Source organism: Dromiciops gliroides, chromosome 1, assembly GCF_019393635.1.
Source record: "Dromiciops gliroides isolate mDroGli1 chromosome 1, mDroGli1.pri, whole genome shotgun sequence".
Lineage (NCBI taxonomy): Eukaryota > Metazoa > Chordata > Mammalia > Microbiotheria > Microbiotheriidae > Dromiciops > Dromiciops gliroides.
In genome coordinates, this window is record NC_057861.1 from 479,705,261 (window position 1) to 479,722,646 (window position 17,386).

At 35.7% G+C, this 17,386-nt stretch overlaps 1 protein-coding gene across 10 annotated transcripts in view; it reads left to right on the forward strand.

Annotated features, from left to right (window-relative positions):
* GIN1 (gypsy retrotransposon integrase 1) overlaps positions 1-17,386 on the forward strand; it is a 45,974-nt gene that overhangs the window by 16,969 nt on the left and 11,619 nt on the right. For 5 of the 10 annotated variants that reach the window (XM_043978651.1, XM_043978123.1, XM_043978200.1 and 2 more), the window contains exons 2-7: positions 2,186-2,331; positions 5,407-5,600; positions 8,845-9,150; positions 13,813-14,004; positions 14,109-14,288; positions 14,496-14,784. In XM_043978651.1, coding sequence (XP_043834586.1) covers positions 2,193-2,331; positions 5,407-5,600; positions 8,845-9,150; positions 13,813-14,004; positions 14,109-14,288; positions 14,496-14,784 — 1,300 coding nt within the window. In that variant the 5' untranslated portion in view covers positions 2,186-2,192. Of the gene's footprint in view, positions 1-2,185; positions 2,332-5,406; positions 5,601-6,615; positions 6,681-8,844; positions 9,151-13,812; positions 14,005-14,108; positions 14,289-14,495; positions 14,785-17,386 lie in introns of those variants that run through there. The other 5 variants (XM_043978434.1, XM_043978497.1, XM_043978579.1 and 2 more) reach the window with 5 other exon arrangements.

Sequence of the window (17,386 nt, forward strand, 5' to 3'; positions counted from 1 at the left end):
GAATTAGGAACAAATTGTAACAATTGCCTGATTTAGAGTAGTGTTCATGTGTGGAGAGAGAGAGGAAAATATGTGAGAGGTTTTGTAAATAAAAATGACAAGATTGGTTGGTTATGTAGGGTGAGGGAGAATGAAGAGTCAAGGATAAGGTAAGGATAGTTGTGTACTTTGGTAACTAGAAAAATGTTGTTGCCCTCGACAGAAAGAGTAATGTTCAAAAGAGGGGTGGATTTTGGAGAAAAGGTAGGGTTTTGTTTTGGAAGGGCTTTTACTTATATGCAAGGTGGTCGTGCATCCTGAAAAAGTATTAGATTAAAAATTAGGAGACCTGAGTTTTATTCCCAATAGTGTTACTTGGGCTTGTTAATTGGGCATGTCACTTTACTCCTGCTAGGACTCAATTTCCTCATTTGTAAAATGGGACTAAGATTTAAAATTAGATCACTAATTGTCTACTCAATTTCTATGAATCATTTGGATCTTCACAACCATTATCTATCATGCTACCTCTCCCATCTGACTTTTAAATTAAAAATAATTTAAATTAATTTAGTCCTGAGAAATTAAAATAAGTTTCTAACATCTCTAGAGATGATTGGAAGCCTCCTAAGAAGTAATAAGGCTGGGATTGAAATCATTATATAAAAACATCTATTCTCAATTATAGTATGTCTAAGTATATAATCTCAAGTCAGCTCTAGAATTAGGTTAGCATCCTTATTAAGGTGTATTAACCCAAGAGATAGAAAGAGGGGGGAAAGGGAGAGGAGGGGGGAGAGGGAGAGGGGGAGAGGTAGGTAGATAGGTAGGTAGGTTATATGAGAGGCTGGAGAAGTGCTGGCTTATTGTCAGATGTTAGTAGGACTTAGGTCTACTGAGGAGGGAAGTTAATTAAAATGCCTCACCCTGTGGGCCATTGTCAGCAGTGGTTCATTGTGTCAAGCTTCTCAGCTTCTTTCTAATAGTTCCTTTGGTCTCAATGGGATCTTTTCAACATTCTTGATAGGGATTTCTGAGTGATCAGATGAGGCAGTCATAATTACTTTTAGTATTCCAAAAGTAGAAGATAAAGTATAACCATTTGTTTAAGAAAAAACAAAGCAATGTTTTCTAATTATTTATGTCATAAAAGAAGTACTCAAGATCCTCTTTGTTGTGCCAAGGTAGCTTGTCTATTCCTTAAAATAATAATGAGACCTGACATGTATTAGACCTTTAAAGTGGAAAGTGCTGTGTGTGTATATACACACATGTATACATAACAAACACACACATATACATCTTATAGCAACTAGGTGGTACAGTGGATAGAGTGCCCCACATGGAGTCAGAAAGACTCACCTTTCTGAGTTCAAGTCTAGCCTCAGACACTTGTTAGCTGTGTGATCCTGGGCAAGTCACCTAACCCTCTTTTGTCTTAGTTTCCTCATCTGTAAAATGAGCTGGAAAAGAATTGGCAAACCAGTCCAATATCTTTGCCAAGAAAACCACAAATGGTGTCATGAAGAGTTGGGAACAACTGAAAATTACTAAACAAGAATTTTTACAGATGAGATAATGGAAGGTTAGAGAGGTCAGGTGATTTCCTTTAATGGCATAAGTAATCAAATAGTAGAGCCTGGATTTGAATCTAGATCTCTTCTGACTCCAAACTTTCTTTCTATTATACTATGCTATCTTTCACATTCCTTATAATATAGAAGAAATTGGGGGTGGGGAGAGTCACCTCCTTACAAAAATCAAGGCCCACATAGAGTTGTATTTATGAAGTATGGACAGATATCTTAATTATCACATGGATTATCTCAAAATATTTTTCCAGATTGTTACTTTTAAAAATTTCTATGTATTTAACTTGGAATATATTTGTTGAAGTATTTTTTTTGGTGGGGCAATGACTTGCCCAGGGTCACACAGCTAGTAAGTGCCATGTGTCTGAGGCCAGATTTTAATTCAGATCCTCCTGAATCCAGGGCTAGTGCTTTTTCTACTGCATCACCTAGCCACCCTGTTGAAGAAATTTTTAAACCCTATTAATATAAAAATCTATTCAGAAATCTTTTCAAGGTCACATAAAAATTACAAACCTATATTGATAACATAATTTAGGACAGAAACAAGTCTAGGATGGAAATATAATAATAACCAAACTAACTATTATATCTTTAAATCTTTTTTCTCTCAGTTTAAGAATGGTTCGTAGTGGCAAAAATGGTGGTCTTCATCTAAAGCAGATTGCATATTACAAGCGAACAGGTGAATATCATCCAACTACATTGCCAAGTGAGAGAAGTGGAATAAGAAGAGCAGCAAAAAAATTTGAATTCAAAGGTAAAGTTGATATCTTAAATTTGTCTTCTCCACATTTTACCTTTGGGAAAGTCTTAGAAATTCAGAATTTCTGCTTAACAACCTAATTTTTTTTTCTGTTACCAGAAAAAAAAAAAGTTTTCATTTTGCCTATATTCGGTGTTTTTTTGTTTGTTTGTTTTTGTTTTTTGGTGAGGCAATTGGGGTTAAGTGACTTGCCTAGGGTCACACAGCTAGTAAGTGTTAAGTGTCTGAGACCGGATTTGAACTCAGGTCCTCCTGAATCCAGGGCCGGTGCTCTATCCACTGCGCCACCTAGCTGCCCCCGCCTATATTGTTTTAAGCAGCATCTTTCCTTAAGTAATATCCATTCCCTTTCTTTCAACCTCCTTATTCCCTAGCAAAGAGTACTCAACATCCCAGTGAAATATATTCAGTAAATTTGTATGTCGGCATTTCTTTATTGATTCAATAAGTACTTAGAGAAGTTTGTTTGGGACCACGAATAATGACTCCTCTCATGTGAGTTTAATTTAATCACAAACAAAAAAAAGAAACTGTAAATGCTGCTCTTTTTTTCCCATAAAAGTATTTTATTATTTTTTCAGTTACATGTAGAGATAGTTTTTAACATTTGTTTTTATAAGATTTCTTGTTTCAAATTTTTCTTCCTCCTCCTCCCTCCCTCCTCCCCAAGACAGCAAGCAATCTGATATAGGTTATATATGTACAATCACATTAAACATATTTTTGCATTAGTCATGCTGTGAAAGAAGAATCAGAACAAAAGGGGAAAACAAATAAAATAGAAATAGTATGGTTCAATCTGCATCTAAATTCCATAGTTCTTTTTTTATGGATTTGGAGAGCATTTTCCATCGTGAGTCCCTTGGAATTATCAAACAGTACATTACCATAGTCATTTACTACTGTGTCTCCTGTGCCTAACCTATTCCACTGATCTACCACTCTATTTCTTGGCCACTATCAAATAGTTTTGATGACTGCTGCTTCATAGTGAAGCTTCAGATTTGGTAGGGCTAGCCCACCTTCCTGTGCATTTTTTTTTTCATTAGTTTCCTTGATATTCTTGACCTTTTGTTCTTCCAGATGAATTTTGTTATTATTTTTTCTAGCCCTATAAAATAATTTTTTGGTAGTCTGATTGGTATGGCACCGAATAAGTAAATTAATTTTGGTAGAATTGTCATTTTTATTATATTAGCTCTGCCTATCCATGAGCAATTGATATTTTTCCAATTATTTAGATCTGATTTGATTTGTGTGAAAAGTGCATTGTAATTGTGTTCATACAGTTCCAGGATTTGTCTTGGCAAGTAGATTCCCAAGTATTTTATATTGTCTACTGTTACTTTAAATGAAATTTCTCTTTCTACTCTTGCTGCTTGACTTTGTCATGTATAGAAATGCTGATGATTTATGCGGATTTATTTTATATCCTGCTACTTTGCTAAAGTTGTTAATTGTTTCAAGTAATTTTTGAGTTGATTCTCTAGGATTCTCTAAGTATGCCATCATATCATCTGCAAAGAATGACAGTTTTGTTTCCTCCTTGCCTCTTCTAATTCCTTTAATTCCTTTTTCTTCTCTGTTTGCTAAAGCTAACATTTCTAGTACAACATTAAATAATAGAGGTGATAATGGACATTCCTGTTTAACCCCTAATCTTATTGGGAATGCCTCTAACTTATCTTCATTATATGTAATGCTTGCTGATGGTTTTAGGTAGATACTGCTTATTATTTTAAGGAAAGCTCCACCTACTCCCATGCTCTCTAGTGTTTTTATTAGGAATGGGTGCTGTATTTTGTCAAAAGCTTTCTCTGCATCTATTGAGATAATCATATGATTATGGTTAGTTTTCTTATTGATGTGGTTGATTATGTTGATAGTTTTACTAATGTTGAACCAGCCCTGCATTCCTGGTATAAATCCCACCTGGTCATAGTGTATTATCCTGGTGATTACTTGCTGTAATCTCCTTGCTAATATCTTATTTAAGATTATTGCACCAATATTCGTTAGGGAAATTGGTCCATAATTTTCTTTCTCTGTTTTGGCTCTGTCTGGTTTTGGTATTAACGCCATATTTGTGTCATAAAAGGAATTTGGTAGAACTCCTTCTTTACATATTTTCCCAAATAATTTGTATAGTATTGGAATTAATTTTTCTTTAAATGTTTGGTTGTAAATGCTGCTCTTAAGATGACCATCATTAAACAACTTTCATTTAAAGAATGACATTGTTCCTGTGGATCTTTCTTCCCTCTGCCCAACTATTTATATATATATATATATACATATGTATGTATATATATATATATATACATATGTATGTATGTATGTGTGTATGTGTGTGTGTATATATATATATATGTATGTATCTGTATGTATGTATGTATATGTATATGTCAAGCACTGATTATGAATATCCCTAAAATTGCTGCAGGAACATAGAGATAGGCTAAACAGCTGACTTTGGAATCAAGAAAACCTGAGATCAAGTCCTATCTCAAACATTTCTGGCCTCTGTGACTTTGGACAAGTCACAACCTCTCTCCGTGCTCCCAGACAGTTCTTTAAGTCTATAAATTGCAAAACAGATTCAGATTTCATTGGTTGAGGGAATTTCCTCATTCCCCATTACCAATGAAGTAACAGACTGTATCCACAAAAGAAACCCCAAATTTCCCAAGGGGATAAAATAACATGGAAAAAGGCAACTATGGATCATTTCCTAAAAGCTGAATGTGCTTGTTCTTTGTTTCTCTAATATGTTTCCCTTTAGATGAAGACATATGAATATAAGTTAAACAATATATTTCTGTAGGTCTACTAAGCCAACTTCATAGTATAAATTTTTACAACTATTTGTGAGTTTTACTCAAAGATATAGAAATAGAAATTCCCTAAGTAGGTCAAGAGTATTCTTACACCTTTATCCTTGGGCCTACCCTTTCCAGTAATTCCCTCAGTTCATGTACAGTGAAACAGACCATAGATGAGAAAACAAGAATATTTTACTTGTTCTACATCTTTAAAAAGTAACATTCTATCTTTTATCATTTCTTCTAGAGAAAAAGTTATTCTATGTTGGAAAGGACAAGAAACAAAATCGTTTGGTAATTATCTCAGAAGAGGAGAAGAACAAAGTCCTAAGAGAATGCCATGAAAATAACACTGGGGCTCATCATGGCATATCCAGAACTCTTACTCTAGTAGAATCTGGTTACTATTGGACATCTGTGACCAATGATGTCAAACAGTGGGTATGGTTTTAGGGTTAGACTCTTTAAATAGTATTGTTGTAATGCACATACCAAAGGTAGATTTTGGCCTAGATTAACTATCGTTGAATAATCATACTGTCATAAAGATCATTTGCTGTAGTTCAAGAAGCATGATGGTGTCATTTTTCAAAATCATAGTTTTTCATTTCCAATTAGACAAAATTCAGTCAGTCAACAAGTAACCCTATTGTAGGCACTTAATATGTACCAGGAACTTTGCTTATCACTAGGGATTCAAAGAAAGGCAAAAACAGTCCTTACCCTCAAAAGGAATTGGCATTTTAATGGGGAGAGTGTGCAAAAAATTGTACAAACAAGGGATATATAGTGTAAATGGAAGTTAATCTTAGAGAAAAGACACTAGCAATGCATAGGAACTGGGAAAGGGTTCCTATAGAAGGTGGGATTTGACCTAAATCCTGAAGGAAGCCAGGAAAGACAGGAGGCAAAAATGGAGAAAATACGAGGTAAGAGGGACAGGTAATGAAAAGGCAGAGTCAGGAGATAGCGTGCCATGTAAGAGGAACTGCACAAAGTCCAGTCACCCTGGGTCATTGATCGTGTGAAGGGTAGTAAAGGATAAAAAGACAGCAAAGATAAGAAAGAGCCAGTTAAAAATTATAATGTGAAAGGTGATTTTTGTTTCTTTTGAAATATTCTCCAGAAAAATCTGTGTGGGGGGGTTGGTATATTTGGAACGCAAAAGAAGTATTTTGTATGATATTGTTTAATTATGGGCAAAAATCAGTCTGTGTCATAAGAATTTTTACATTGCAAAAATGTTGCCTTCATAGAAAAGACTATTTTGGTGCAGGTTTTCATGCATGAACTCCTGTGGGATGGCAGAGATTAAATGGGGTCAGAGTTCATTGTGTCTCAGGCTCATTATCTTTGGGAATCTTGGAATCCCAGGTTGTCATGTAGGGATGGCACTTGCCTCTATTGGTACTGTCATGTATTGCTAACTTTTTCTTCCTATTCCATTGTTCCCCAGTAAAAGACAAAGATGACAGTGGAGATTCAAAAGAGAATTTAGGAAGATGTGTCACCATATGCAAAGTAAAAAAATGAAACATTTTAAAACATTTCTCACTGGTGTTGCTACTCCCTCCACTGGTACAGATTGCACCCTATTGACTCCACACCCTGTGCAATTCTTGTCCAAGACTTTCCCTAGATCCTATATCAAGGTTCCTCCTGATGTGCCAGAGGACTTCCTCTGGGTCTTAAATAGTTCATGAATGTATTCTTGGCCTTTCCATTCCTCCCTCTGGTTATTTGTCTTGCATACTTCCTCCTATCATCCTTTTTTCTTGGCTGATGTCTTTTGTCGTACTTCTCATTCATGAATCATTGTCACTGCATAGTGTTGCATCTATATGCTGCAGCCACTGCACACACAACTGCCTTTTGGTCTTACCGAAGTTTTGCTTTGTAGAAAATTCTGTTCTTTGTGATTCGTAGCCATCAGGAAAATACTGAATTCTTTTTGTTTTTGTTTTATGTTTTTTCATTGGGTCTTTGTGTCTGGGAGTAACTTGAGATCCTTGACATTACAGCGCACCTTCCTTGATTTAATCCATTACATACTTCCCCTCCTTTTCAGTTCTTGGATTAGCTCATTGTCCATCATTGGGGTCTGTACACAACCTATGTGCTGATGGACTGGATTCAGTGTCCTTCTCATTTATGTTCATTTGAAAAATTGGGCACTATTCCTTTTTCTCTACTTAATTTTTCAGAGTATGCTCATCTTTTTTGTTTTTCTTTACCAGCTGTGGCTCTCATTTAGATGTCTTTCTGAGACTTGATGAAATGGGCATGGGGTGGGGGGGCAGTCAGGAAGTTCAGATCTTATATGATACACTTATTAACTATATAACTCTAGGCAAATCACCTAATCTCTCTGTGCCTCAATTACTTCATCTATAAAATGAAAGGTTAGACTCAGTGTACTTTAAGGGTCCTCCCAACTTTAATCTGTGATCCAGTGAGCGCAATAGCAGTTGAGGAAATGAGGGAACGTTTCTTATAGAAGATAATTTTTGACCTATATCTTGAAGAAAGAGATTCTGTGAATCAGAGGTGATGAAGGAGTACATTCAAGGAAGATTGCTATCTGGAAAAATGTATGGAGACAGGACAGGGAGTATCCTATGTGAAGAACAGGTAGGAGGCCAAGTGAGCTAGATTACAGAGTATTAGAAGGTATAATGAGGCTAGAAAAACTACCCAAAGAGGGCACTCTAAATTGATCATTTGAAAATAAGAATTAAGATATTACTCCCTTATTATAGATGAACAGTTTTACTCAGTGCTCAATATATGGGGCATTGGGATTGGTCAGTGAAGTCAATACTTATGAACATGCACAGTGAGTTTACGTTGCCTGATTCTCATGAGGGATTCACAGAATAAACAAGTTTGGTCGGCTTTACCATGTGATGAAGAAGAGCCATTTAATTGGCAGCTGCACAGGCACTAACAATGATTACAGAAGGTACTAACCTGATGAGGTCCTGCCCTTCCCTCTTCACTGCCTTTAGTCTACTACTATGCTGGATCAAGTCAATCATTTCGCCCTGAGCTCAGGTGACCATAGATTTTGCCATGGGCTCCAGTTCCTGGACCTCTGGTCACTCACTTTCCTGACCTTTCAAAGCTCACAAGATCATAGTCTGGCCTTATAATACTTCACATAAGAGCAGGAAAAATCAAGTATGAAGAGTCAAAGAACAGAAGCCCATATTCACAGGCCATATATCAGGCTGGGGTTGATAGAGAAGGGAAGGCTGAGGCTCACAGCATGTCTATCTCACTCAGAAACAAAGTTTGCTTTGTTTAGTTAGTACCTTTTAAATGCACCCTCAATTCTGGCTCAGCAACCAGTCAAAAATCCATCTCTTCACTACATGGTTATCAGACCATAACTAGTTACAGAATGTACATGCTCCAGAATCCATGGGAGAGGAGATTGTTGAACACAGGGTTTGCTGCCTGTGTTCAAAAGGACTAGGCTTTCATTGATCATTCCTCCCTCTCTCCTACTCCTGTTGCACCTGGATCTATATTAAATGTCAGAAATTTTTTCTGTAGGTTAAAATGTTTAAATGAAATGAAATTTATATTGTATTTATTTTAGAAAAATATTATCAAGATTTAAATAATTCTAAAATTTTTTCTATATATAATCACCTTTCCTCTTTATTATTATTATCTTTAGGTGTATTCTTGTCAGCATTGTCAAGTGGCAAAAAACTCAACTGTCTTAGCACATAAATATCAACCTCTTAAGGTGGAAGAACCATGGAGTGTTGTTACCGTGGATTTAATGGGACCTTTTCATTCCAGCCGTCGAAGTCATCTGTATGCAATAATTATGACCGATTTGTTCACAAAATGGATAGTGATTTTACCTCTCCATGATGTTTCTGCACCTGAAATTTCTAAAGCAATTATTAATATATTTTTCTTATATGGTCCCCCTCAGAAAATAGTGATGGATCAAGGAGATGAATTTATTCATCAGGTAAGAGAAGCTACCTCCCAAATTCTAGAAAATATGACTATAGCCACCAGTCAGATTATAAGCCTTGAAAGGCAGAAGGACTATAATCACATTCCGTACTCGTGTTATATATAATGCTCTAGATGTGGTAAGTGCTCAGTCAATATTTGTAGATAGGGCTTTACATTTTATAAAGGGGCCTCACCTATATTGTCTCACTTAATCCTTTCTAAAACCCTGTGAAGTAGGTCAAGCATATATTAATAACTCCATTCTACAAATGAGGAAACTGAGTCAGAGGAGCTGTGGTTAGTCATACACATAGTAATTGGTAGAACCAGGATTTACACTCAGGTTTCTTTAATTCTACAGCTCTTTCCATTATAACCACACTGCTTGTTTGACGTTTTAAAAATAGTGATTGGGCAGTGTATGGAAGAAGTTAAAAATGTTGCAAAATAGTATGGCCTTGAGAACATATAATCCATGGCAATGTTATAAGCATCAAAGTTATGGTAATTTCCAATGACAACAACATGGATTTTCCATTTATGGTTTTTTGGCTTCCTTATTTAACTACACTCATTTATTTACACTTAGATTTATTTACATTTATTTACACTCATATGTTAGGGCAAATTAGTGTGAGTCAATAGATTATTTTTATATAGGTTTCAGCATTGTTTAATTTTTCTAAGATCACCCATTTTTAAAATCTTGTCTGACAAAAATTAGAACCTGACACAGGAAGAAATTAGGGTTATCCAATAAACTTTTTTAATCAAAAACATATTTTATTATTTTCTAGTTATATGTAGAGATAGTTTTCAACATTTGTTTTTATAAGATTTCTAGTTCCAAATTTTTCTCCCTCCCTCCCACCTCCCCCAGACAGCAAGCAATCTGATATAGGTTATATATGTACAATCACATTAAACATTTCTTTACTAGTCATGCTGTGAAAGAAGGATCAGAACGCTGAGAAGAGTCAAGTCGATCACAGTTGATCAACAAACAATGTTGTTGATACTGTGTACAATGTTCTCCTGGTTCTCCTCATCTCACTCAGCATCAGTTCATGCAAGTCCTTCCAGGTTTCTCTGACATCTGCCTGCTCATCATTTCTTACAGCACAATAGTATTCCATTACATTCATATACCACAACTTGTTCAGCCATTCCCTAATTGATGGGCATCCCCTCATTTTCCAATTCCTTGCCACCACAAAAAGAGCAGCAATAAATATTTTTGTACATGTGGGTCCTTTTCCATTTTTTATGATCTCTTTGGGATAAAGACCTAATACTGATATTGCTGGGTCAAAGGGCATGCACAACTTTATAGCCCTTTGGGCATAGTTCCAAATTGCTCTCCAGAATGGTTGGATCAGTTCACAGCTCCACCAACAACGTATCAGTGTTCCAATTTTCCCACAGCTTCTTCAACATTTATTATTTTCTTTTTCTGTAATATTAGCCAATCTGATAGGTGTGTGGTGGTAACTCAGAGTTGTTTTAATTTGCATTTCTCTAATTAATAGTGACTTAGAGCATTTTTTCATATGTTAATAGATAGCTTTGATTTCTTCATCTGAAAACTGCCTGATCATATCCTTTGATGGTTTCTCAAGTGGGGAACTACTTGCATTCTTATAGATTTGACTTAGTTTCTGATATATTTTAGAAATGAGACCTTTATCAGAAATACTGGCTTTAAAAATTGTTTCCCAGCTTTCTGGCTCCCTTCTAATTCTGGATGCATTGCTTCTGTTTGTACAAAACCTTTTTAATTTAATGTAATCAAAATAAGCCATTTTGCATTTCATAATATTCTCTATCTCTTGTTTGGACATAAATTGTTTTCCTCTTCATAGATCTGAGAGGTAAACTATTCCTTCCTCTCCTAATTTATCTGTAATATCACTCTTTATGTCTAAATCTTGAACCCATTTTGACCTTATTTTTGTATAAGGTATAAGATGTTGGTCTATGCCTAGTTTCTGCCTAGCAGTTTTTGTCAAATACTGAGTTCCTATCCCAGAAACTAGAGTCTTTGGGTTTATCAAACAGTACCTTACTATAGTCATTTACTACTGTGTCTCCTGTGCCTAACCTATTCCATTGATCCAACACTCTGTTTCTTAGCCAGTATCAAATAGATTTGATGACTGCTGCTTTATAGTAAAGCTTCAGATTTGGTAGAGCTAGCCCACCTTCCTCTGCTTTTTTTTCATTAGTTCCCTTGATATTCTTGACCTTTTGTTCTTCCAGGTGAATTTTCTTATTATTTTTTCTAGTTCTATAAAATAATTTTTTGGTAGTCTGATTGGTATGGCACTGAATAAATTAATTTATAGGTAGAATTGTCATTTTTATTTTATTAGCTCTGCCTATCCATGAGCAATTGCTATTTTTCCAATTATTTAGATCTGATTTTATTTGTGTGAAGTGTTTTGTAATGAACTTTTGAATTAAGAGAAAACAGTACAAATTTTTATCTCAAATTTATACTACTTTCTTTTTTTAATATACATTACATTGCCTCCCATCATTGAGGACTTTCCATTGCTTAAACTCAGGACCCATAAAAAACACATTTCCTCTGAAAATCAAGTAAAAGTGATATAGAGAAGCATGGGATATGATATTTAGCAAGATCATTATATGAGCTCCTCTGATATAGGGTTCTTAATTTCAGGTCTCTGAATTTGGGTTAAAAAATGGATAACTATATTACAGTATAATTGGTTTCCTTTGTAATCTTATGCATTTTTGTTTCATGCACTTAAACACATCATTCTGAGAAGGGGTCCATAAGCTTCACCAGACTTCCAAAAAAGGATTTGTGATACAAAAAATGAGGGGCAGCCAGGTGGCGCAGTGGATAAAGCACCGGCCTTGGATTCAGGAGTACCCGAGTTCAAATCCGGCCTCAGACACTTGACTTGGCTGTGTGACCCTGGGCAAGTCACTTAACCCCCATTGCCCAGCAAAAAACAAACAAACAAACAAACAAAAAATGGTAAAAAATGGACAAGATTACATCAGCATTCCCTGCTCTAAGGCCTTCTTGTTTTTTTTTAAGCACATGATTTAATGCCTTTTTGTGTATATCTAATTTCTTCTGTCAGGAAGCTAATAAAGATTTCTTTCCCCACTCTAGGGTTTAAAGTTTTTCCCCTGGTTACCCCTTTTCACCCGAGAAATTTTTATGTGGCCCTGGGTATAGAGGTATATAAAATAGATATCCATAACCTTTTACTCTTGCCAAATTTTTCATGACGTCCACATTCAGTCACATGACCCCATATAGGGTCCCGGCCCACAGTTTAAGAAGCTTTTCTCTAGTCCATCCCCTCCTCAGCTGCAAAAGTGATCTTTCTAAAGCACAAGTCTCTCCATGGCACCCCCTTACTCAGCAACTTCCATTAGCTCCCTTTCACCTCCAGTATCAGTTATAAAATCTTGTTTTTGGCTTTGAAAGCCCTTCATAACCCAACCCCCTCCTACCTTTCCAATTCTGTACACCTTACTCACTTGCATTGTACTCTACAGTCTGCTGACACTGGCCTTCTTGCTAATCCTCAAACAAGACACTCCATTTCTCAGCGATGTGCTGTTTCACTGGCTGTACCTCATTCCAGAATTCTCTCCCTCCTTTTCTCTACCTGCTGCCTCCCCTGTCTTCTTTCAAGTCTCAACTAAAATTCTACCTTCTGAAAATAGCACTTCCCCTCCATAATAGAGCCTTCTGTCTGCCATTACTTCCAATCTGCCCTTTCTGCATCTTGTATATACAGGATTGTATGTATCTCCCATTAGATTGTAAACTCATTGAGGGCAAAGACTGTCTTTTGTCTTTCTTTGCATCCTCAGCACTTAGAACAGAGTCTGGCCCATAGTAAACTCTTAATAAATGCTTGTTCACTTGACTTCACACACATTTTCAGAGGAAGGGACATGGTCAAAATTGCATTGAAAGCTGTAATCATTGATGATAATGATGACAAAATGTATGGTACTTACTTTCCTCGGCTATTGTGAAGAAGATTCTTTGTCAGGTATAAGGTACTATATAAATGTTATCTATTGCTGTTGTTGCAATAATAAACCTCATGGGTCTATTGTAAGGAAGTTTCTCTTTAAAGTACTTTATAAATGTAGTTTACTATAAAAAAAAATGATCAGCAGGATGCTATCAGAAAGACCTGGAAGGACCCGCATGAGTTGATGCAAAGTGAAATGTACTGTATACAAAATAACAGCAATATTGTGAGATGATCTGCTGTGAATGACTTGGTTATTTTCAGCAATGCAATGATCCAAGTCAACTCTAAAGATGGTATCTGAATACAGATTTAAGCATAATTTTTTTTTGGTAGTTCCTTTATCTGAAGTTTTGTTTTTGTCTGTTTTCTTTCACAACCTGGCTAATATGGAAATATTTTGCATGACTGCTCATGTATAACTTATATTGAATTGCTTGAATTCTCAGCTGGGGGGGTGGAGTGGGGAAAGGAGGGAGAAAGAATTTGGAAGACAAAGTTTTTAAAAAACTGATGTCAAAATTTGTATTTTACATGTAATTTGGGAAAATAAAATTCTAAATACTAAAAAAAAGCTGTAATCATTCAACAGAAAAATGTACAAGTAGAAGAAAATATAACTTTGTTTTATTTTTCAGATTAATGGAGAACTCTTTGGGCTTTTTGGTACAAAGCAAATAGTCAGTTTCTACCCATCTCAACCAGATGATGTAAATGAAAGAACTGCAAACACCATTAAAATTTTTCTTTCAAAATACTGCCTCGACCACCCAAATGATTGGGATGACCATTTATTAGCTATTTCATATGCCTTCAATTTGACTAATTTGGTATGTAATTTTTATTTCTTTGGTTAATTTGTTTATTGATCATTTTTAGTTTGGCATCTGATGCATCTTATACCAGATTTACCTATTTGTTTTCCTTGAAATAGGAGCCTTCAAAAAATATACCATATTTCCAAATGTTTAATCGAAATCCAGATGAGCTTGGAACTTCACATGTGTTTCATGAAGGAGAAGGTAGTGATAGCATATGCATGTTTGCCAAAATTTTACGTGCAGTTAAAGAGGCTGATAAGATAATGGTGGACAAGACAGCATCAACATGCCAAGTAATTCTCATTAAAATTACTTATCAATTAAAAGACTGATTATCTTTAAATTGCCCATCGTTTATATAACATACTACTAAGGCAAAATTTCTTTGCTTGAAATTCTGATTTATTTTCATTTGGGCAGTTTGCTCATTAATGGGTCACAAAAGTACTTTGACCTTTCAAGTAATGTTTCTTGTTGTTTTCTTTTTTTTTTAAATGCAGTTGGATAACCGCATTCATGATGAAACACAAAGTAAAAACAAAGTTATCATCAAAAGGAAACCAAAGCAACTGAATCCATTTCACCTTAAAGTTGGACATGAAGTTCTACGGCAAAGGAAAAATTGGTGGAAGGATGGACGTTTCCATTCAGAATGGGTTGGTCCTTGTGTCATAGACTACATTACAGAAAAGGGATGTGCTGTCTTAAGAGACAACACAGGTACCAGACTTAAGAGACCCATCAAAATGTCACACCTTAAACCTTACATAAGAGATTCTAGTGAACAAGGTAAATCTCAGTTATGGCTCTTGTTTTGCTAATTTTTTTTAAATGAGGCTTACATTTAAAATTTTTGCAAATTCCTTCCATTATTCCTAGTTCAGCCAACAGGGACAAAGCAGTAAGAATCTTTAAAAAATTTTATATTTTATTTTCCAATTACATGTAAAAATAATTTTTAACATTTGTTTTTTAAAATTTTGAGTTCTTAATTTTCTCTTTTCCCTTATCCCTCATTAAGAAGGCAAGAAATAGGGGCAGCTAGGTGGCACAGTGGATAAAGCACCGGCCCTGGAGTCAGGAGTACCTGGGTTCGGATCCGGTTTCAGACACTTAACACTTACTAGCTGTGTGACCCTGGGCAAGTCACTTGACCCCAATTGCCTCACTAAAAAAAAAAAGGCAAGAAATTTGGAGGCAGCTAGGTGGCACAGTGGATAAAGCACCAGCCCTGGATTCAGGGAGACCTAAGTTCAAATCCAGCCTCAGACACTTAACACTTACTCGCTGTGTGACCCTGGGCAAGTCACTTAACCCTCATTGCATTGCAAAAAAAAAAGAGGGCAAGCAATTTGATATGGATTATACATGTACAGTCATGCAAAACATATTTCCCTATTATCTGTGTTGTGAAAGAAAACACAGATTCCTGCCCCCACCAAAAGAAAAAAACAAGAAAAAAATTTTTTAAAGTATGTTTTGGTTTGCATTCAGACCCCATGAGTTCTTTCCCTGTCAGCAGAGAGCATTTTTCATCATAAGTCCTTCAGAATTGTATTGAATCATTTTATTGTTGAGAATTAGCTAAATCATTCACAATTAATCATTATACAATATTGCAACTTTCATGTACGTGTTCTGTTTCTGCTCACCTCACTTTACATTGTTTCATATAAGTCTTCCCAGGTTTTTCTGAAACCATCCTCCTCATCATTTCTTATAGTATAATAGTATTCCACCACAATCATATGCCACAACTTGTTCAGCCATTCCCAATTAATGGGCATCTCCTCAATTTCCAGTTCTTTGTCACTACAAAAAGAGGTGCTATAAATATTTTTTTTACATTCAGGTCCTTTTCCTTTTTCTCTAATCTCTTTGGAGTACAGACCTAGCAATGATATTACTGGGTATGTACATTTTGATAGCTCTTTGGGCATAGTTCTAAATTGCACTCCAGAATGGTTGAATCAGTTCACAAGTTCACCAACAGTGCATTAGTCTCCCAGTTTTTCCACATCCCCTCCAGCATTTGTCATTGTTCTTTTCTATCACATTAGACAATCTGATATGTATGAGGTAATACCTTAGAGTTATTTTAATTTGCATATATCTAATCAATAGTGATTGAAAACATCTTTTTCTTTTTGTGTTTTTAGATAGCTGTGATTTCTTCTGACAACTTCTGACAGTTTATCAATGGGGAATTTATCACTTGATCATTTGTCAGTGGGGAATGACTTGAATTCTTGTAAATTTGACTGAGATCTGAATGTATTTGAGAAATGAGACCTTTATCAGAGAAACTTTTTGCAAAAAGTTTTCCTAGTTTTCTAAAGTCAGACAATTCTAATGCTTCTTCTGCACAACCTTTTAGATACTTAGAGAGCTCTGGTGTTCTCCCAAGTTTTTTCTTCTACAGATTAAATATTCCCAGTTCCTTTTATAAATGGCCATATGTTATGAGCTCTAGCTACCTCATCCTCCTAGATGCTATCTTTTGGACATTCTTCAGAGATCATTGCCCTTCCTAAAATGTGATGCCCAGAATAAATGCCCAAGCATCTAGATGTTTGACCAGGGCAGAATACAGGACAGCCACCTCCCTTATCCTGGATACTGTGTCTCTTTTAATGCTGCTTAAGATCATATAGGCTATTTTGGCTACCTTAGTCCATAATAAACTCACAGAGTGAGCTTACAGCCTTCTAAAGCTCCTAGAGCTGCATCTATCTACCTGCTGCCTAACTATTAAAAAACTATTACTTTTTCCTGTACATTTCCTGAGTCTGAAGCTTTCTGAGGTACATCTTTAGCTTTGATCCCAGCCTGTGTTTCTGTGTTATAGCTTTTATATTAAAAGCCCTTATCGGCATCCCATCTAAATGATGTCATATTGACGTCAGAGTTTTATCACCTTCAACTAGTTTTTGCTCATTACAAGGACCTGTGGCCCCTGCATTTTCTTTTTTTAGATGATAGCTATTTTTTTCTAAAAAATTTCCTTCATGGCCAACCAAGAAAAGTAAAAGATTGCAAAGGCTTGCCAAGCAGCATTCATCTTCAGTCTGACGTTTTGAAGTCTTTTACCAGTCTGGAATTCCAAGCTCAAAGCTCATTAACTCCCTCTCTCTAGTCAATGCCTACTTTACATTAAATAGTTCATTGCTAGACTCTGCCCAATTTAACATTCTACCTCCTGCTTCTGCCAGTTACTTATAAAAAGGGCAAAAACCTTCCCCAAGTGAACATTTTAAAGCACATCTGGAAAGACATTTCCAAACAGATGTTCAGTTTTCTCAGTCAGTCAGTCAGTCAACAAGTATTTATTAAATGTCTACTGTATACTGAGTGCTAGGGATACAAAGACAGAAATGAAATAATCCCTTTC